At 39.1% G+C, this 22392-nt stretch overlaps 1 protein-coding gene across 1 annotated transcript; it reads right to left on the minus strand.

The window, feature by feature from the left end:
• Nucleotides 1-4471: 4471 nt before the first annotated feature.
• Nucleotides 4472-17630, minus strand: PDK4 (pyruvate dehydrogenase kinase 4). The gene is made up of 11 exons (XM_043872629.1): nucleotides 17498-17630; nucleotides 16357-16498; nucleotides 14669-14740; nucleotides 13738-13922; nucleotides 13478-13564; nucleotides 12955-13032; nucleotides 11113-11189; nucleotides 9003-9101; nucleotides 8704-8814; nucleotides 8308-8421; nucleotides 4472-6696 (listed from the first exon to the last, which is right to left on the minus strand). The coding sequence occupies exons 1-11, from the start codon at nucleotides 17610-17612 to the stop codon at nucleotides 6553-6555; spliced, it is 1224 nt and encodes a 407-aa protein (XP_043728564.1). The 5' UTR covers nucleotides 17613-17630; the 3' UTR covers nucleotides 4472-6552.
• Nucleotides 17631-22392: the final 4762 nt, after the last annotated feature.

The raw sequence follows: 22392 nt of genomic DNA on the forward strand, positions 1-22392 counted from the left end.
TCTATTGTTTTCCTTTATTTCTTTGCACTGATCGCTGAGGAAGGCTTTCTTATCTCTCCTTGCTATTCTTTGGAACTCTGCATTCAAATGGGTATGTCTTTCCTTTTCTCCTTTGCTTTTCTTTTCTCTTCTTTTCACAGCTATTTGTAAGGCCTCCTCAGACAGCCGTTTTGCTTTTTTTCCATTTCTTTTTCTTGGGGATGGTTTTGATCCCTGTCTCCTGTAGAATGTCACGAACCTCCATCCATAGTTCATCTGGCACTCTATCAGATCTAGTCCCTTAAATCTGTTTCTCATTTCCACTGTATAATTGTAAGGGATTTGACTTAGGTCATAACTGAATGATCTGGTGGTTTTCCCTACCTTCTTCAATTTCAGTCTGAATTTGGCAATAAGGAGTTCATGATCTGAGCCACAGTCAGCTCCCGGTCTTATTTTTGCTGACTGTATAGAGCTTGTCCATCTTTTGCTGCAAAGGATATAATCAATCTGATTTTGGTGTTGGCCATCTGGTAATGTCCATGTGTAGAGTCTTCTCTTATGTTGTTGGAAGAGGGTGTTTGTTATGACCAGTTTGTTCTCTTGGCAAAATTCCATTAGCCTTTGCCCTGGTTCATTCTGTACTCCAAGGCCAAATTTGCCTGTTACTCCAGGTATCTCTTGAATTCCTACTTTTCATTCCAGTCCCCTATAATGAAAAGGACATCTTTTTGGGGTGTTAGTTCTAGAAGGTCTTGTAGGTTTTCTTAGAACCATTCAACTTCAGCTTCTTCAGCATTACTGGTTGGAGCATAGACTTGGATTACTGTGGTTTTGAATGGTTTGCCTTGGAAATGAACAGAGATCATTCTGTCATTTTTGAGACTGCATCCAAGCACTGCATTTCGGACTCTTTTGTTGACTATGATGGCTACTCTATTTCTTCTAAGGGATTCTTTCCCACAGTAGTAGCTATAATGTCATCTCAGTTAAATTCACCCATTCCAGTCCGTTTTAGTTCGCTGATTCCTAGAATGTCACCATTCACTCTTGCATCTCCTGTTTGACCACATCCAGTTTTCCTAGATGATGGACCTAACATTCCAGGTTCCTATGCAATATTGCTCTTTCCAGCATGGGACTTTACCTCCGTCACCAGTCACACCCACAACTGGGTTTTGTTTTTGCTTTGGCTCCATCTCTTCATTCATTCTGGAGTTATTTCTCCACATTTAACACAGAGTTTGAATCTGCTTTTAAATGCAGGGATGATGTTCTAAAGACAGAGGTTACTTAATATGTTTAGTCATGTATTTATCCAGGAGACATTTATTGAGTGTCTAAGTGACTGTCATAGCTCAGTTGGTAAAGAATCCGCCTGCAATGCAGAAGACCCCAGTTCATTTCCTTAATCGGGAAGATCCTCTGGAGAAGGGATAGGCTACCCATTCCAGTATTCTTGGGCTTCCCTAATGGCTCAGCTGTTAAAAAATCCACCTGCAATGTGGGAGACCTGGGTTCGATCCCTGGGTTGGGAAGATCCCCTGGAGAAGGGAAAGGCTACCCACTCCAGTATTCTGGCCTAGACAATTCCATGGACTGTATAGTCTATGGGGTCACAAAGGGTTGGACATGACTGAGTGACTTTTACTTACTTTACTTAAGTAACTGTGATGTAAGGTAAAAAGTGAAACATCCCCCCCAAGAGATGTATGGATAGACTGTTAATGGAGATAGAAGCCTACCGCTCTAACTGTTCAAGGCAGGGGGCTTGGGAACCTTTTACATGAGCTCCTATGAACTTATGAAAATTCTTCAGTACTTTCATCAAGACAGACTGAAGTGACTTGGCTATACCATGCACATTTGCAGTATTGGTACATAGCTAAATGTAAATATAGTACCTGAAAATGTAGTAGGAGAATAAAGAAATTTTAAGGGCAGTGCTTAAGCTATTAGCTCACAATAATCTCTCTTTGCCCATGTTATTATAGTTAAGATCAAATGCTCTTACCATTTTGAACCAAATTTGAAATTTGGGAGAAGTGGTATACAGCTAATTTTAATGAAAATTTAGTCCACTTTGTTGAACTTGAAAATTCGAAAAGATGTATGTGTGCATAAACAGAATTGTGGGACTTGAAGTCTTGCAGTTTTTATGGAAAAGTAGATGAAGCTCTGAGCCCAGGGCATGTGGTAACACCGTACTTCCCAAGTAGCTCAATTCAAGGGAAAAGTTAGTCTCTCAGTCGTGTCTGACTCTCTGCAACCATAAGGACTGAGACCCACCAGGCTCCTCTGTCCATGGGATTTCCCAGCCAAGAATACTGGGGTGGGGAGCTAAATCTCACGTGTGTATGTGTTCCTGGGCTTTATTCAGACACAATGTGGTACTTCCTTGATAGAAGAAGAAATGAAGGTAGTCAAGTGAAGGAGAGTGTTACTGATTAAGGGCTTAGGTATAGGTTCTTTAGGATCTAATGCTGTAGGTTGATGGAATTTTTTTATTCATATATGATTATCTTTAGAGATACCAAGGGAACATTTCATGCAAAGATGGGCACAATAAAGGACAGAAATTATATGGACCAGTAATTAGCCTCCAACTAATAAAAAGATAAATAAATAAATAAAAATAAAAAAAATTAAAAAAAAATAAAAAGTCACCTTTAGTAGAAAGGTTTATTATATATAAAAAAAAAAAAGAAAGAAAGAAATTATATGGACCTAACAGAAGCAGAAGATATTAAGAAGAGCTGCCAAAAATAAAGTGGCTTAAAGCTCAACATTTCAGAAAACTAAGATCATGGCATCTGGTCCCATCACTTCATGGCAAATAGATGGGGAAACAGTGGAAACAGTGACAGACCAAAATCACTGCAGATGGTGACTGCAGCTGTGAAATTAAAAGACGCTTACTCCTTGGAAGGAAAGTTATGACCAACCTAGATAGCATATTAAAAAGCAGAGATATTACTTTGCCAGCAAAGGTCCATCTAGTCAAAGCTATGGTTTTTCCAGTAGTCATGTATGGATGTGAGAGTTGGACTATAAAGAAATCTGAGTGCTGAAGAATTGATTTTTTTTTTTTTTTTTTAACAGTCAAAATTTTATGTATTTATGCATTGGACTTTAGGTTTCTAGAGGCAAGTACATTCATTCAGTAAATATTTACTGATTGCCTAAGATTTTACTAGGCATTAGTGGAGAAATGTGAGAATACAAAGACAGTTATATTCTCTGCCCTTAAGACATTTACAACTGAGTTGGAGACACATAAATGCATACAAATACATTTTATTGCTATGTAACAACTATGCTAATTCGCTTCTTTGCAACCCCATGGACTTTAGCCCTCCAGGCTCCTCCGTCCATGGGATTCTTCAGGCAACCATACTGGAGTGGGTTGCCGTGAATTGATGCTTTTAAACTGTGGTGTTGGAGAAGACTCTTGATAGTCTCTTGGACTGCAAGAAGATGCAACCAGTCCATCCTAAAGCAGATCTAGCCCTGGGTGTTCATTGGAAGGATTGATGTTGAAGCTGGAAGTCCAATACTTGGGCCACCTGATGCGAAAAACTGGCTTATTTGAAAAGACCCTGATGCTGGGGAAGATAGAATGTGGGAGAAGGGGACGACAGACGACGAGATGGTTGGAGGGCATCACTGACTGAATGGATGAGTTTGAATAAAGCCTGGGAGTTAGTGATGGACACGGAGGCCTGGCGTGCTGCAGTCCATGTGGTGGCAAAGAGTCCGACACGACTGAGCGACTGAACTGAGCTGATGATTACCCTGACAAGATTTTAGAATGCAGTTATGGCAAGCTCATTGCACTAATTGTGTTTTACTCTAATTCCTTTTCTTTTTACCCTCTCTCCCTCCCCTCTTCTCTTCCTTCCTTCTGCTTCCCTCTCTCCTTCACTCCCTCCATTCTTTTTGTTACAAACTCTGCAATAAGGGCATCATGGAGGTGAGTGGAGAATGTTGTCAAATGACAAAATAGGATTAAAGTAGTAAAGAAAGAGTGTGGACTTAGCAGAGATAAAACTTGTCACCACTTAATTTAGTACTTCTATCATATTTCTACTGTATTAAGATATTTAATCTATAAATTGTTTGGGAACCTAAATTATCTAGGTAATTATTTTGATACTCTTCCGTATTTGCAAATACAGTCACTAAGTGAGACTTTAAAGTAGATTTATCCCAAAACTGTAGAGAATACATGCATTACAAAACTGATTTTAATTTATTCATGTAGATAAACATACACTTTACTATGTGTTATTGGGGCATAACCAAGAAAGCAAAGGACAATCAAATTTCTGGAATGCTATAAGATATTTATATTTCATTTAAAAATTAAGATTTAAGTTTTTCTAAAACCAAAATATAAATGAGATTTGATGTAAAGTGAGGAAAACTTTTACCTCAAATTCTTCTTAGTATTTTCCATTAATTTAAGAAAAGCACTTTAAAAGATTACATCTATCATTATAATAAAAAATATTTATTATAAAAATTATCACATTTCTCTGTACATAACCTAGACACAAAAACACAGTTTATACATTAATAATTTAAGTGGGCCTGAACATTCAGTTTCCATTCATTAGGATCCTAAAGCTCTTCCACAGGTTTCACAAATACCAGTATGGACTCTTTCTGTTTTATACAGCTCCATTTACACGTTTGATGTTACTGAGATACCAACATTTCTTATTCTCTAGTGTCTTAAAGACAGTTCCCAGTATTTGGGTTAACTGTTAATCAACTGCTTTAATTCTTTTGATAAACACAAATATTTACATGCAAAAATGTTTAGATTTTTGAAAAGTCAAATATTCTATTGCAAATAGTTGTATACAGTCAATAAATGCATGAGCCAGAGTCCCACAATCAAGAAAGTCACCTCCAGGACTTCTGATGATAAAACCTGAAATCCACAGCAAATTGCCTGAGCCTTCTATGGCCACTACCAGAAGCACCACAACACTAGGCCGTGAGAAAATTAACCACAAATGTTAAATCCAACATATAGATGGTACTGATTATTTTACAAAACAGAAAATGCTAGCTGTTTTTTTTTTAAATATTCCGGTTTCACAGATGAGTTTATTATCTCATAAAAGCCTATTATCTTGCAAGAGTGAAAAAAACACTGAAAGAAGCCACCGTTTTGAAAAACACCAATTCATCTTCTTGTCAATAATTTATCTGTGATAATATGGATCATTTCTTGAAATAATTTATGGGGAATATAGCAAGATGCTTGCCTTCTGCTTCCCTCCCTCCTCCTCTTCCATCGTTCTTCTTTCCTTCCTTCTTTCCTTTTGTTTCTTCGTTTCTGCTCTGAGAGGCATGTGCTAGACTGCCCTGTCCACCTGCGCATTCCACCTGAACTCCCCAAAAGCGCTATACGCATTACAGCTTTCATGCATTAGCTCTCATTCACAACAATTTACAAATGAAAGCATCCATGCATGGCATGAAAATCTCTTACCCGCAGGCTATTTGTTAAAAATACTCCAGGAAGTATTTAAATTCCAATGTTCTGGAACCATTTGTTAATTACACATTTTTATCAGATGTTAATGGCGGAGTGTAGAGAACATAGTTAAATATATGAAAGTATATATCTCTTTAAGCCTAGAAAATAGATGCCTTTGGATTACCACCACTGCGGGGTGGAGAACAGCCCTTCCCACTGAGTTAGATTCTGAATGCCTGATTTCTTTCCCTAATACTGGTTTTTCCAATCTACTTCTGTTTCATTTGTAAGCAAAGAAAAGTGAGGTTTTGCTATCACTTTGGCAATTCTTCTCTCCCTCCAACTGCCAACGTCCAGAATTCAGTGCACATTTTAAATTCAACCAAGACATATGCACCTTGCAATAAGTGCCCACTTCTTATTTGAGGTGTGAACAGGAAAAGCAACATAGTAAAGGCACTGTATTTATCAGAAGGGGCTTTCTTCCGAGTTTTTACGTAGACCCAGGCCTTGGCTGCAACTTTGAATAAAGCGTGTTGGCTCATTTGCCCTCGTTCAAAGTAAATGTTATTTTAGTCACTGATTTTTCACCTCTAGAATGCGTATTTATGAAATATATGTTTATATACATTTCTAATCATACAGTATAAAATAAGCCCTCATCCTTTGAGTGGCAGGAAAGTACTGCCATAAATACCAATATCTGATGACATCAATCAATGGTCTGAAGTATCAGTCGGTTGAAACTGCTAGCCTTCATCTTCCCTTCTCACTCCTTCCCCTTTTTGTTGATAAAGAGATGGTAGACAGGCTTATTTCTTCTTCAGGATGTGACACAAACTCAGGTGTTATTCTAAGTTAGGAGAATAAAGAGCTGGCCAGCCCTTACTCCCGTGGTCCTGCTCTGTGCTCGCCTGGGTCACAGAAAGGAGCCCTCTTCCTTCACATCAGTGTTCCGATCAAGGAGTTTTTGTTGCTGCTGTTTGTTTTTGAGGAAACAAGGGTTCACGGGCAGACATTCCTGAAGCAGCGCTGGCACAGACCCACTTTGATCCCTGAAAGTGTCCGCGAGGCCCTCCTCACACGGCCAGTCTTTCCTTTGCCAGGTTCTTTGGTTCCTTGCTTGGGACACACCAGTCTCCAGCCTCGCTGCTCGTCTGATAATGTTTGAAGGCTGATTTGTTAAAGACTGGGAGTTTTTCTATGGACTCAGAAGACAGAGCCTGAAAGAGGGGAAAATCAAGCCAGAGACATTATTCATTGCATACTTCATACCCAAAGTAATTGTTCAAAAGAAACTCAGAGGTAAGCATTCAAACATTCAAATACATTCTTTTAATTAATAATAAAAGCACACCCAGAGTCCATGGTATGGTAGGCACTGTATGAAAGAAAATTGAAAAATAAATATTATCTATACCCTATAGGGGCTGAAACAGTATATATACAATTATAAATTAGGAGGGCAAGAGGAGAAGAGGGTTGCAGAGGATGAGATGGTTAGATAGCATCACTGACACAGTGGATATGAGTGTGAGCAAACTCCGGGAGATAAGTGAAGGACAGGGAAGCCTGGCATGCTGCAGTCCATGGTGTTGCAAAGAGCCAGACACGACTTAGTGACTGAACAACAAAATAAGTTTGGGAACAGTATTTGTATTCAGTAGTTACACATGCCCCTTATCTGGATATTGCTAACTATAGAGTTGAATAAAAACAGACAAATAGGTTTTCCAGGCAAGACATCTGTATATGTAATAAAGTGAGAGTCCTAACCTGATACTATTGATCTATTAAAGTCTGACACTGTAGATCTATAATACATTAATATTTCTAAATACATTGAAGACATTTTTACTGTTTAAGAAATGAATACGTTAACTATCTCAGGTGTCCTAAGCTGCTGCTGCTAAGTCACGTCAGTCGTGTCCGACTCTGTGCGACCCCATAGACGGCAGCCCACCAGGGTCCCCCGTCCCTGGGATTCTCCAGGCAAGAACACTGGAGTGGGTTGCCATTTCCTTCTCCAATGCATGAAAGTGAAAAGTGGAAATGATGTCGCTCAGTCATGTCAGACTCTTAGGGACCCCATGGACTGCAGCCCACCAGGCTCCTCCATCCATGGGATTTTCCAGGCAAGAGTACTGCAGTGGGCTGCCATTGCCTTCTCCCCAGGTGTCCTAAGACCATGTGGTAAATAATTCCCTTGCGCAAAACAGGAGCCTGGAAGCTTAATGTTTTAGTTGCTAATGACTGTGAATGTATTTTCATTTGAACTAGTTGGCAAATGATTAACCAGAATCAGGACAGTGACCTTAACAAATAAATTGAGGCTTTATCAGAAATGGAAAAAACATGTACTGAGTTTTAAAGTTTAAACAGGAAGTGCCAGGCACCCCCTTGACAGCTTCTTAGCAGTCAGCTTTCCTCCCCCTGGATTTCTAATAAGATCAGCTTAAGGTCTTGTCTTCTAGGCTGAAACATTATTAGCATATATGCATTTCCCACAAGCCTAAGTAAAACAGAACTACAGCTATTCTCTCAGATGTTAAGCTGCCTTGAAAAATTCACATGAGCATCTCCTCACTCAGAAACTACTGCGCTTCTTGGGAAACCATTTTGCTTCACTGAGGCAGGTAGGGTCGCCTCACTTGCTTTTTGGCACATTCCCATACTAAATATTAATCAGTATGTTTACACATACCAAACAGAAAATGTAATGGCTTGTGGTCAATATTTGTGCTAACTCAGTTTGGGGTATTCACCAAGGATCGTAGAACTGAGAAGCAATCTTTTCAGAAATATGATTTTTTTAAATTGGATTTAAAGGATACCTTTAAGTAGATGATAGCATCAGTTCCGTATCCTGGTAAAGAGTAGAGATTTAGATCTCCTTGAAAGTACTTGGCATAGAGACGAGAAATCGGCAAGCCATAACCAAATCCAGCCTGGAAGGGAAAGATCAGTTACTTAAAAAGAAGTGAACACAATCATAGAAATACAAAATACACTCCCTGATACTGGTGTCCTAGAACTTAGACACATATCTTCTGCTTCCAATCAGAAACCCCTTGGATAACTGTTTCTTAGTTGGCTTTATCATTCCTTCTCATATCCCCCATGCCCAGTTTAACTAAATTGATTAACTTGCCTAAATACATCCTTGTAATCCTTGCTCTACATTTAGAACTAGGTGGCTCGGATGAACTTAGTCATTTAATTGGTCTTACCAGCGGAGCATTCCGGGAACTATCCATCACAGGCGTTGGTGCAGTGGAGTACGTGTAACTAAAGAGACGGTCAATGACCCTCAGGGGAACACCACCTCCTCTGTCTGAAATCTTAAACAAACAAGGCATCAGAGTTATATGCTAAAAACAATGTGTATTTGTCTATACAAAAATGTCTTGTCTTCACCTGGTGTACATGACTTTGATCTGTAGCTCAAAGCAGAGAGCTTTATTATTATTGACTCCTTTTTTTAAAATTCTCTCAAGAAGGACTCAAAAGAAAAAAACAGAATAGTTACCTTAATTGTAAGATCTTCTTTCCCCAAGACAACAATCACCTCAATTGGTGTCAAGGAAGGCCAGTTTTCCTGGTGTTCAACTGTGGCCCTCATTGCATTCTGAAGAAAACAAAACCACAAGGAATTCAATGGCAGAAGGATGAGGGACAATAAATAATTGTGTTTATGTTTACAATGAAAGCACAGAGGGTAATTCAAAGTTCTTATTTTACTTTTTTAAGTTAGGAGTAAAATAGCTCTGTGAATAGCCATTTATGAATGTGTGATGCAGGATGTATAATGAAAAATGTTCATTTATCATGTAATATAGCTCTTGGGAGTAATGTCTAATGGAAAAACAAGTCTGCTAGCTGTCAAGTTCTTATTTGTAAGCTTAATTTAAATGTAGAAATTGGTTTTTATAGTCCATTTCCTGGCTGTCTCTTTTCTGACTTTCCATTACATTTTACATCTCAGCACCAAAGACTATTACATAACAAATAAACAGTGAATCATTGAACCAATTTATTGGCTTTTATAAAATTTGATGGGAAAATGCTGTTACTATTTAAAAGGATAGTAAATAATTCTAAATTAAATTTCAATTTGCATTTGATTATCATCTTAACTTTTACCAATGATGGCAAAATAACTGTTATGAGTTGGACCATTCAATTTAAAAGTAAATCAAATCAACAAAAAAAGTGTCTTTGTCCTTTAACTGAAAGAAACCCAAATACGTTTTCGGACAGCTAGATGAATTTCATACAAAGTTTGGTTTATTTTACCCATTTTTTTCCTACCCTTCTGTTAAGTTATCTGCTTTCTGGTTTCTATATAACAATGTTAAGTTCTAATCATTAGCTGAAGTGAAATAAAATAGATCAGATGTTTGTAGTATAATCAATACCTCATTGCACTAGTATTAGAATAAGTTAGGAAATAGTGGGTTCTCTGAGTTATATCAAAGGCAGATTTCACTTTTTTTTTTTTTTAAGGCTTCCTCCTCTCCAGGCCAGGGAACTCAGGAACCATCACAAAGCTTCAATTGCTTTTCTATCTTTTGGTGTAAGGATAGAGTTTTAGTGTGGGCTTAGAACCTGGGACAGAATTTGATCCTTAGTGCCTGACTGTCACAGACCTGTAACCACCACATCCTCTAAGAGCTTGTTAGAAATGCAAGTTCTCAGGTCCAGGGTATCTGAATCTCTGAGACAGGCAGAGGAATCCATGTTTAACAAGGCCTCTGGTGACTGGTAATGCACACAAAAGTCTGAGAAACACTATCCTACTGTCCGGGCTTCCCAGGTGGCCCAGCGGTAAAGAACCTGCCTGCCAATGCAGGAGATGCCAGAGACGCAGGTTCAGTCCTTGCACTGGGAAGATCCCTTGGAGGAGGGCATGGGAACCCACTCCAGTATTCTGGCCTGGAGAATTCCATGGACAGAGGAGCCTGGTGGGCTACAGCCCATAAAGTCACAAAGAGTCGGACACGACTGAAGTGACTTAGCACACACGCCCCGTACTGTCTTGCTATGAAAAGTGTGGACCATGGACCAGCAGCATCCGTGACCAGGACTGTCAGCTTATTAGAAATTCGGAATCTCAGGCCCAATCCCAGACCCACAGAATCTGAATTTAAAAAAAGATCCCAGGTGATGCAGATTCACATCAAAGTAGGTCACTGAAGGAGCTGACTGTCCTCCGAGTATATTCTAGTCATAGACAGGGGCCCTGCCACCTCCAGTAATTCTGGACCTAAACTTCTGGATTTGGAGTTGGACTGACCATGGGCGTGGAGGTAAACAGGCCTCAGTCACTGAAGCATTCACCCTATGACCTTCCTTAATGAATGCATGAATAACTAGTGCTTTGTTGGACACCTGAAAATATAATGGGAACAGGAGCAGTGTGACATACTGGGTTATATTGTACATTCTCAAATACATGTTGATGCTGTGAGGAACTGCATGTACCCTTTCAAACATTAACTGTAGCTTCTTTCTGTTAGAACATAGAAGCATGCTTGGGAGAAGAGAGTGAGGCTCCTGTTTAGTAGAGGATGATAAATGAAATAAAAATGTAACCAGTGAACTTTAAAAAAAAATGCAATTATTGTGAAGTGTCTTACCTTGAATAATTCAAAGAGCATATGATGAAGGTGAGATGGAACATACACAATATGAATTGGTTGGCCTGGAAATTTTACTAGAAAAAAATTAAGCTCATTTAGAATTGGGAAACAAATGTTTCATTAAAATATATTTTCATATCTATTTGATTAATATTTTAGATTTGAACAGAATTGGGATACTCCCCATCCTCCTCTAAAATCCTACCATAGAACCTTCCCTTTCAAACAGTAAACACAGCTGGCTTATTTTCAAAATGCTATTACAATTGCTTTTTAGTGCTCTATGATTTAATTTTTGCATTTCTGTACAAATACATAAAGCCAGATAAATGAGGGCGCTCTAAATTAGATTACGTGGATTGGTTATTTCTACTTTCAAAACTTTTGTGTTGAACACTTGCAGAGTTAAAATTATATGCATTTTAAGAAATAAGAAAAATAAATGTAAAAGTCTACAATAACATCAAAATTGATGCTAGCTAGCTATAATTTTCATATTTTTAATGCATGGGAAAATAACACATCTGATTATTCTTGACTTTTGTGAATTAAACATAAAATCCCATAGGCTCAATATGCTTAAATTTCACCAAGAGGCTACAGAAAACAGAAACAAAAAGCTCATAATACTCTGCAAAGAAAAATAAAAGTATTATTCTTCAGTGTTTCAGGCCTTGGCAGAGTTTGAAAACAAGGTCTGGCACAATTTCCTCTTTATTTTAGCAAATAGTTAAAGCAGTTTATCTGCAAGTATTATGCAACATTTCTGTTAATGCTGAGAAATATTTTTCAGTCCACTCCTACTTTTAGTTTAGCCATCAATTCCATTTCCCTTTCCCAAATCCAGGAGCTATGGTACTTTTAATTTGAACAACTTGATTTAAATTCTCTCCACCAACAAATATTATTCCTGTATAATGATTACTTGAAAAAAAAGTTTACTTTGAGTGGCAAGGAGAAGGTTATTTGAATTTAAGTGTACGGTCTTGCTTTGAGAAGCAACTATGGGATAAGATAAAAATAGTGCATTGCACTCATCCTGTAATTACTTCAGGCAGTGTGGGAAGCCCTTCTAAAGTATGTTCTGCTTCCAAAACCATGGTGTCTACTTACATGAAAAAAATTTTTTTTTTAATTTTTGGTAAAAACATTTAACATGAGATATACCTTAAATATTTAACTATGCAATGCAGTGTTGTTAACTGTAATGGTGGTGCTATAGAGCAGATCTCTAGAACTTATTCATCTTGCATAACTGAAACTTTATACACATGGAATAGCAGCTCCCCATTTCCCCTCTTCAGCTTCTGGCAACCACCATTCAACTCTCCACTTGTAAGAGCTTGACTATTTTTGATACCTTATGTAAGTGCAGGCACACAGTATTTGTCCTTCTATGACTGGCTTCTTTCTTATAGTACAGTTTAAAGTAGTTTTGTTTTCAGGTCTGATAAGTAACCTCCTTAGGAATATATCTCCACTACCAAGTGGTTCCTCCGACTCTGCCTGCCTTATCACCACATTCTGAAGCTAGCAATCTTTCTTTGATCTAAGATACTGGAACTTAGCTGCTTCCCTAAATCCTACATTATCTGTTCAAACCATTCTTCTTTATGAATTGTCTTTAGCAACTGAATATACTCAATTGGAACTTTCCAGTTGAGATAAGAGAGCCTTGGCTTCAAAAAAAAAAAAAAACAAAACAAAAGTGTAAAAATTCTAGGCAAGTTCAGAAGGGAAAAAAGGAACACAGAAATTGCTTTGTATTTACAGGAAGAAATCATACTGGGAGAACACTGAATTTTCTACAGATTAAAATATATCTAATTTATAACTTACCATTCACTTGTGTTAGCTTTAATTCTGGAGATGTTAAATAATACTGATCACAAAGCATCTTAGAACACTCGAAGGCATCTAGAATGGAAGTGTGTTTTTCATAATGATTAAATGAATTTATGCCAAGTAAAATTTTCAACTGATCATCAGTGTATACACTACCTTTAGTCTAAAATATTCATTAGAGTTGAGGTCTATGTATATTAAAAATACCTTTTTAATATTTTATTGAAAAAATGAAGACAATGTTTAAGTTATAGCTATTGCTATAGGAATATGTGCACATCAAAGATCAAATACAATATATGAGAATATGGCACATTAGCTATTGATGTTTGGATTTTTTATAATGAATATTTAAACACCCGACTCTCAAAAGTAAAGGACCTTCATTACAGAATTTATAAAAACATAAAAGGAACACTATGAATTTGAATTCATTCAGAGTCACCTCAACTGACTAGATGTATCAGTCAGATAGTGTACGTTTTCAGTAAGGGAGATGCAGAAACCTACAAATTACCTTGGACCACTGCTGCCACATCACAGTTTGGATCAATGCTTCCAATGAGGCTTGGGTTTCCTGTCTGTAAGTCACTAAATATAAGGACTGTTGAAAAATAAAAACGAGGAATATCATTATAAAAATCAGGATAACACTGATTAGAACTACCACTGAGAGAGAATGTGACCCGCCAAGTAGTGAAGTATCTAGTTAGAGGACAGCGTATATTCTCCACCCATCTCTATGTTTATCACGACTATCGTGATGAACTAACTCACTGTGCTGGTTCATCAGCATCCGGGTAGAAATACGATTCATGTAAAATCGATCCAAGAAATACTGAAGGTTTTGATTGGTGACTGGGTCAGCTGTACAGGCATCTTTATATTCTAGGATTCCTTGTGCCATTGTAGGAATTACGTCATGGTGTCTATTCCGAACTTTGATGAGAGTATCTACAAAACTAAGCCAAAATACGTTTATGGTTAATAGAGGTTCAAGTAAGTTTCATTAAATTATATTTCTTAGATTACTTCAAACAAGGTTAAAGCTTTTTTTCAAGTACCCACCTAAACAAATCAAATGATAAAATGTTTGGATGAAGCTTTATTTAGATTCTCACTACAGATTCTTTGACTACAGTAGAGGAGATAGTTTCATAAATAGATTTATTTTGCTTTTAGCTTGCATGTGAAAATACCAGCTCTGTGACTGGTGTTTTCATTCTAGTTGTTCACTAAGGATCCTCTTTTAAAAAATAATAATTAAAAAATAAGTCATATTGGAGATGGCTCTAAAATGCCATTGTGAAAGAAACTTCAAATTTCTTGTCAGATTTAGAAAAGAATCTTATAGCTAGAAACTGTCAGTTACTCTGAAAGAAAATGTTTACTCTCCAATGACAGTGTCATGCATTAGTATTATGTGATAGGAAGTCCTTCTACAAATCTGGTCATCATACTAAAGTTATAATAAAAATAGATTTCCTTTTCCAAAAAATCCTCTACATGTTTCATTCTCATAATCATGTTCAATGCCATTATTCTCCATTACTTTTAAAAACCAACAAGACAAAACTTGTCATTTGTAAGGGGATAGTTATTTACTACTCAGGACAATAGTATAAATTATCCGTTAAGTTAGTTCTAAAAAATAATATGATGTTTATAGTCAAAGTTTGAGACACTTGCCCTAATGCATAACACTTACTCTGATAACGCCTTCTGGTCCTCTGGGCTTTTCTCATGGAATTCCACCAACTCCATCAGGCTCTGCATATACCTACAAAGCAATAGGTGTGCTTTAAGTTTTAAAATTGAATAGTCAGTTACAGATGGCTGAAAATAGACTGCCTTTTTCAAAAGATTTGAAAAGAGAAAGTATAATTAAAACGAAAACTTTCTTCTAAGACATTTGGAAAACATTATGTCTTAGAAAAAAGAAAAAAATTTAACCCTCAACTTAATAACTTAAAAATTTAACTATCCTAGATCACTAGTCAGTTTTCTGTTTTGTGTGTCAAGAGTCTTTATTTTTGTAGCAAAATCATTTAGAAACCTTTACAGAAAGGCTTCATGCTTTTTTCCTACTGCATTCATAGGAGAGTAGAAGTCTTGAAAGTAGCAGTAAATACTAGTCTGTGTTTCAGATTGCAACTGCTTAATGACTGTATAATACATATATTCCTTAAATCAGTAAACGAAGAGCTGTGCAGAAGGTGGGTTAGGGTGAAGGTCTGGTATTTATCTGCCTCATTGAATAACCTGGCTCTGTTCTCTGAAAATCTGCTGCTTTGGGTTATCTACTCTCCCTAACTTAGTATTTATTTTCAAAAAGAGATCATAATTGAACTGAGTGCTGGCTATGGGCCAGATACTCAGTGTCTTTTAAATGGATTACCTCATTTAATTACACCCAAATATCCCTTTGAGGCATCAGCTTTATCAGCTTTATTCTCCTCCAAAATAGACGGGTGGGGGGGGGGTGCGTGGGGGGGAGCGGATTGAGGCCTAGAGATAAGATACTAAGCAAGGATTTTTACAACTAAGAAGGGACAGAACCGGGATTTGAATCCAGAGGCTGCTTCATTAATTGGTTCGTAAGCAACAAAGATTAGTGAGTGAGTGGAAGTCACTCAGTCATTTCCGACTCTTTGTGACCCCAGGGACTGTACAGCCCATGGAATTCTTCAGGCCACAATAGTGGAGTGGGTAGCCTTTCCTTTCTCCAGGGGATCTTCCCAACCCAGGGATCGAACCCAGGTCTCCCGCATTGCAGGCAGATTCTTTACCAGCTGAACCACCAGGGAAGCCCAAGAATACTGGAGTGGGTAGCCTGTCCCTTCTCCAGTGGATTTACCTGGCCCAGGAATTGAACCGGGGTCTCCTGCATTGTAGGCAGATTCTTTACCAACTGAGCTATGAGGGAAGCCCCGTCTTTGGTGTCTTCTTTTTTTTTTGTTCAGAATACTCCCCAATTTTTAATTCTAGCCAGACTCTCCACTTAGTTTCTGAATGGTATAGCTAAATGCCAGCAAGACATTTTAGGCCCTCTCTAAATAGTAGTCATTCCGTATCTATTTCTAGGATAGGATTCTTTTTGCAATATCAAACTCTTTTATGATTTAAAACACAAATATGGTAACTATTGATTATTTTTCATATTTTCTTCTAGAGGTAAAAATTATATTGTGAAAATATCTACTTTTTCAGGTTTATAGCTTTATAACTGCCCTTAGGATAACTTATCCTAGATTAACAGAAAATTCTTTACATCTTGCTAAGTACTTAAGGTTCAGACCACCTGTTTTCCAATTAAGATTTTAATACATTGTAAGAATTCATACTCAAATACCTGTTTTAAAACTAGAGACTGTTTCAGAATGCTTCACCACTTACCAGCTCTTAACTAACTGCACTGAAGAGGTATTTACTAGTCGGTCAGGGAGTATATAAATTTCCTTCAGGATATTGGCTAGCCTTACAGGCAACTCTTGTCGCAAGAATGCAAAAGAGGTTCTTTCACATGCGTTTTCTGAACCTGCAATAAACAACATTTATTTTTTTCAAAAACATGTACCTAAGTTATATATTTGAGTAGCATTAACTATCCAGTTTTGAACACACACATACATATTACAAAATTTTATTTCACCCTCAGTAGTAAGCATCTACTTCTAGTTCATTAGTAAGCATCTTCTTCTTCATCGTCTTTTTCTTTCTTTTAGAAAAAGTGACCAGATATGAGAATTACTGTTTTCTCTCTTTGGTGAGGATTCACTTCCAAGAAGTCATAATACCCCAAGGCTCTTAGCATTTCTAAAACAGTGCAGGATTCAATCCAGCCACGAGGTTGAGAAGACATCATTCAGAGTTCTAGGTAGGAAGCTGGAGTTAGGAGACAGGGGTGGGGAGGAGGATGTCCTGATGTTTACAGACTAGCGATAAATAATAATTATATTTAAACCCTTGAAATTTTCTTTATAAGATTTTTCTGCCGAAAGTTTGCAAATATTTTCAGCAGTAATGCAAATATAGAGAAAACGGTAAAGGTAAAGAAACAAAGAAATTTGTTAGAATTACAGAGAGATGAACCCTGTGGAGGGTGGCTAGAGGTTAAAATAGCAATTAATTCAAGCCTACTTGATACTACAAGCAATCTTCTCCAAGAAGTAATATGCGATGAAGGAGGGGAAAACGTCTCCTCTTTAGGAAAAAAGGGAAGTTTCGCTATTGTTAAATGATGACTGGAGGCAAAAGGTCTTTTGACTGAAAGCTTAGGGCAGAATGAGGAGGGTGAGCTCAGGCTATCCGGCAGGCATCAGCGGGGCTCCAAGTGGCCTTGACCTGCAGGCAGAGACTGTCAGAAAGGAGGCAGATCTGAGAAAGACAAAGTGTGCTGGCGTCGAGTTTCCAGGGTTCCGCAGGAAAGCGGACCCGGGTGGTTTTAAGTTAACGAGTCCTCCCTATACCGGGTCTGAAAGCTGAGGCAGCTCCCCGGACCCTCCCGGACCCTCCCGGGCCCCACGTCCCCGCTCACCGAAGTCCAGCAGCTGCTTCATGGACAGCGGGGACGGGCTGTAGCGCGAGAAATGCTCGACCTCGCGGGGGATCAGGGTGCCGGCGCTGCGCATCACGAAGCGTGCCGCCTTCATCTTGATGCACCGTTCAGGGCCGGAGCTGGGGCTGGTTTGTGGGGTGAAGGCTGACCTGGGGCCGCAGAAGGGGCGGGACGCGTCCGGGCAGGGAGAGCAGGTGGGCCAGCGGCCTCGTGCGCCCCGGCCTGCGCTGAGGTTCCGGGGATGGGGGGCTTCGCGGTTGCGGAGTCGGCCGGTGAGTCTGCGGAGCCGTAGGTGGCTTGAGACTCAAGTTCGTGTCCTGTCACCTCCCGTCGCCTCCCGAGGTTTTATTTGTTTCCCTGCACGTCCCCCCCACTCCCCCGCCACCCCGCACCCCGCCCCAGCTCGAGGGGAGGAGTCACTGGGACTTGGAGAGCTTCCTGAACTTGGGGCTGCGCCAGTCGGCTCAGATAAAGAACTTTGGGTCCCGCCTCCAGGTCGCGGGGGACTGGCCCCAGAGGCTGCCAGGGGTAAGGGGATACCAGGAAGCCCAAGCGGACGTCAGGTGGTACGAGGGCTCGAGATCAGACCCTTGGGACAGGACCCCGGAGAGCGTGGGCTGCGGGCCAGCCCAGACCCGTCCTTGTTTACCAGAGACGGCCGTCTCAATGTCACGCATTCCTGGCCAGAAACTATTTCCAAGAACCTGCGTTCGGAGACATCATTGGTCCTCGCTCAGAGCGGGGCTTTTACAGTAGCTAATCAGCTTTGTCCAAGAGTATGGGCTGCTCTGCTATTGGACAGCGAAGAGAATCAGCAGCCTGGAGTTCTTCCGGCGTTTTCTCCATCCCCGAATGGCACAGGTCGGGAACTGAAAGTTCCTTTTGCTGGAACTTGAACAGACCAAAGAACGGGTTATTTTCCCTCGTGGCGATAAAAAAAGCCCTCAGTCTGTTTCCTTCCCGTAATACATTCCCTCCATTAGGCTTAACTCTTTTAATTAAAAACAAGATTCAAAAGGGATTAGCTTGTCAATTTGACTCACTTTTCCCTCTTTCCATCAGAGACTTTGCCACTCTGTCCTTCTGTATGAAATGTCCTTTATCCAAATCTCTGCCTAAGACGTTTTTTATACCAGTAAATGTCCAGCACAACCTATGTGCCACGAGGTATCTTCCCTGATTTCTTCTCCTCACTCCTTCTTCCAAATATGGCTTTTCTCACTTATGACATTATATTGTAGCTATTTGTGTTCTTATATTTTTCCCTTTCTGAACCCTCTGCCTTGCAGGAGATCAGGTTTGGGACCATGTCTGATGACTCTTTCTGAGTTCTACTTTGCTTTGTTGCTGCTCAAGCTCAGTTATGGAAACATGGAGAAAGTTCCAAATTGCATCTGCACTTGGAGATAACTTTTGATACCACTGTGATTTATGTCTTTGCATCCTGAATCCTTTTTTTACATAATTGCGTAGCTCTGTGAAACAACAACAGCAACAAAAATGGTCAAGAAGTCAAAAGACTAAATAAAACTTCTCTGATGAAGCAAGTAAATTTAAGGTAAAAAAAAAATCCCTTATTTTTACTTTAATACATCCTAAGAGTGGAAGTAAAAGAAAAGCACACCTTTACTTTTCTCACCCTGTGTGTGGGATCTGGAATAGGCAAAGTATTTCAAAGAATTCTACTCTTTAATCTGCAGAGGAAAAGCAACGGAAATGATGGTGTTCATTACAAGCAGGTTTAATTTAGGAGAGCCCCATTGAGCACTTGACCTGACTTACCCTGCAGGACTCCCATACGTGTGGTGGGGTGATTAAAGATCAGGTGAAGTCATATGGTGTTCACAGAGATGGCTAAGGGCTAAATGTGACCTGAGGTCATCACACTTTTGTGTGCGTGTTATCCCATCCAATAGTATTTACCAGGTTGTTCTCACAGTACATTACATTCTTCTGTGTCATTTCTCTATGACAGGAACAGTTGTTTATTGACAACATCCATGGTAACTAGGCTGGAGTAGACAGGTCAAGTTGTGTACCCAGTTGGATAAGATGCCATGTATTACCATGATTAGAATGTGACCTGGAAAGAGAGCTGCATTTATATTCTCAGGCTGAACTCAGAACTTGGAGGTAATCCAGTTGCTATAACAGTAAAGGAAAGGGAATTATTGAGGAGCAATGGGTATGGGCAGATCTGCTCATTCATTGAGTAAAGGTAAACCATCAGAGGGCTATCAGGGGATTTGGTGTTCATGGAAAGGGGGGAGGACCAAAGCTTCCCCCTTGTACCCTGTGCTGAACACATCCTCCCTGCTTGAGGCAACTGATTCCTGCAATTTTCGGGAGCACACTTATTTTCAGGGGCATCAGATGATTTCTTTCTAGCCTAGCAAAATCTAATAACACAGGACCTGTGATGGAGCTTCAAGAATGCAACTCACACTTTTGCCAAAGGGCTGGGCATATCCAATTTAAAGAATGCATCAAGACTCTAAAGAGAAGCCCATTCAACTTTTCTACCTCTAGGAGCATAGTCCAAAGAAGTGATTAAAAATATACATAACAGGAATTTTAGAAACCATCATGGAAAGATGAACAGATTTGACTACAGAAAATCGCAAGTTAAAAAAATGAGCAGCATACTTGGAGAAAGTATTTTCAGAGTGTGTAACAAACAAATGATTGTTTAAGAAATGGCTACATCAACACAGAACAATATAGACATGCTCTGTTCCCTCATGGAGATTATAGATTTGTGGGGGGTGAGAAGGGAATATTGGTGAAGAGATTGAGGAAAGCCAGGCCTAAATCACTGAGACATCTTATAATTTGGTACTTTTAGAGACTACTATGTATCAGGAGCTAGACTGGGGATGCATTGGTGGGTGAAAAAACATTTTCTCCTGACTAACAGAGGGCGATGGAAAACAATAGTTGATTTTTTAAAATTATGGGATTTTAAAAAATTTAATCATCGGAGCAAGAAAAAAATACAATTAATGCATTGTCAAATAGTTCATAATAGAGATTTGATCAGTGTGTCTCTTCGGTGGTAATAGTAATGGTGGTAATGCTGACATCTCCAAACCCAGGTGATGTTTGGAGGAAGAACTGTGTTGGAGATTAGTGAATGCTGTCTCTGAGGACTGGATTTCGGGGTAACCTTAGAAGGATGAGGAAGATTTGGGCAAATTATTGGTAGATGATGTGGAAGGATGTCTAGGCCTAGAAGAAGGACGGGTGTACAAGCTAGGGATATAGCAGAGAAATAATGACTAGTTACCAAAGTGGGGAGGGAATGGAAGATTGGGTTACATCATGAAAGCCTTAAATGTTGGTATGAGGACTTTGCTATTCCTGGAGTAGGCATCATGAAACTGTTAAGGCCTCTTAGGCAGCAAGCAGTGTGCTCCCCACTCAAATTTGTTAGCAGCTAAACAATTCAATGTAACTAAAGTTCACTGAACACCCATTATGTACCAGGCACTGTGATAGGTGCTGGGCAACATAAAGATGAAAAGGGTAGAGTTCCTTTCTTCAAGGTTTAGAGAATGACATATAAATAGTCTAAAGAAAAATAGTGTGATGTATATAAAGTATGTGCTGGAGTGGAGGGAAGTGCAAGTAGTCAGCAGAGACTTTCTGGAGGAAGTGGCACATCTGAGTTACGAAAGTAGAACAGAAGTTCATGGGTAGACAAAGAGGAAAAGTGTTGGAGCAATGTGGGGAGAAAATGAGAAGAGTAATTTCATTGGCAAAATCTCTAGGCTTTGTCAAATCTGAGAAGGAAGAATATAAAAAACAGTTCTCTGAACTTCTAAGCCTGTGCTACTGGGAGGGATGATTCAACAACAGAAGAAAGAAGTGAAAAGGGTCAGGAAGAAAGGACAGGGTGATTGAGGAGAAGGGAACACAAATGGTGAGTTTGGGAACACCTTGAGTTCAGGAGAAGTTACTGGGGAAACAGTCACAGTTATAATTACTGGTGAAGGGAAGAAATAGCAAAGGCTATTGAGCCATTGCTGAGAAGTGACAATGAATGAATGAGAGTCTCTCCCTACTTTCTTTATGCAAGGCTCCCCTCAACAATCGCCTACAGCTATGTCTCACTTTTTTTCCATGCACATTACTTCCTTTGGAGTAGTCCTTGGTTTCATTCGCAGCCTCCCTTCACTTACCAAAGTCAGAACCCTCCCTTCACTAAAGCAGCACCAAAGCAAAAGAATTATTTTCCTTCATTTTCAGCGGGAGCTCCAATGTTATCATAAAAAAAGCAAATGAATCCTGAAGGTAGCACATCTTGACTTTCCTTGGGGAAGCAAGAAGAATTTTTGCCTCAGGTCCAAATATAGGCTTAGAGTTAATTTCCTCTCCCCACCAGAAAATTTTCAACTGTGTTAAATGTTTGCATTTACAAAACAATAGGAGAAGGTAAGCAAAGGAAATTTAAAAATTAAAGAAAAAAGTAATAGACATATGGAAACATTCTGAGACTAATGATTGAGTAGGAAAATAAGAAGTAATAAGATAATGATACATCATTGTTCTACCATCAGATTGGAAAATAACGAAAAAGTCTGATAACATCCGATGTTGGCAAGTCCGGGGGAAATGAGCTGCACTACTATGTTATTTGTGGAAATATAAAATGGGTAACATTTTCTGGAAGGCAATTGGCAGAATCTATAAAATTTTAAGGATAATTACCTCATGTTTCAGCCATTCCACTTCTAGAAACTTAACCTACAGTTTTACCAGCAGAGAGCATGAAGATTTATGTATGAGACTGCTCATGGAGTACTACCTGTAAGAACAAAATGTTGAAGACAAAAGAACTTGTCTACTCATGGGGGAATGAAAAAATAAATGAC

Source organism: Cervus elaphus, chromosome 18, assembly GCF_910594005.1.
Source record: "Cervus elaphus chromosome 18, mCerEla1.1, whole genome shotgun sequence".
Classification (NCBI taxonomy): domain Eukaryota; kingdom Metazoa; phylum Chordata; class Mammalia; order Artiodactyla; family Cervidae; genus Cervus; species Cervus elaphus.

Bases quoted from the DNA above. Each gene is read 5' to 3' on its own strand.
- PDK4 (XM_043872629.1), bottom strand. From the start codon at position 17,612: ATGAAGGCGGCACGCTTCGTGATGCGCAGCGCCGGCACCCTGATCCCC. The intron at 14,741-16,356 runs GTAAGTGGTGAA...ATTGCTTTGTAG, and splicing joins GTGCAGTTAGTTAAGAGCTG to GTATATGCAGAGCCTGATGG. The intron at 13,033-13,477 runs GTAATTTGTAGG...CTTCCATTCTAG, and splicing joins TGTGGCAGCAGTGGTCCAAG to ATGCCTTCGAGTGTTCTAAG.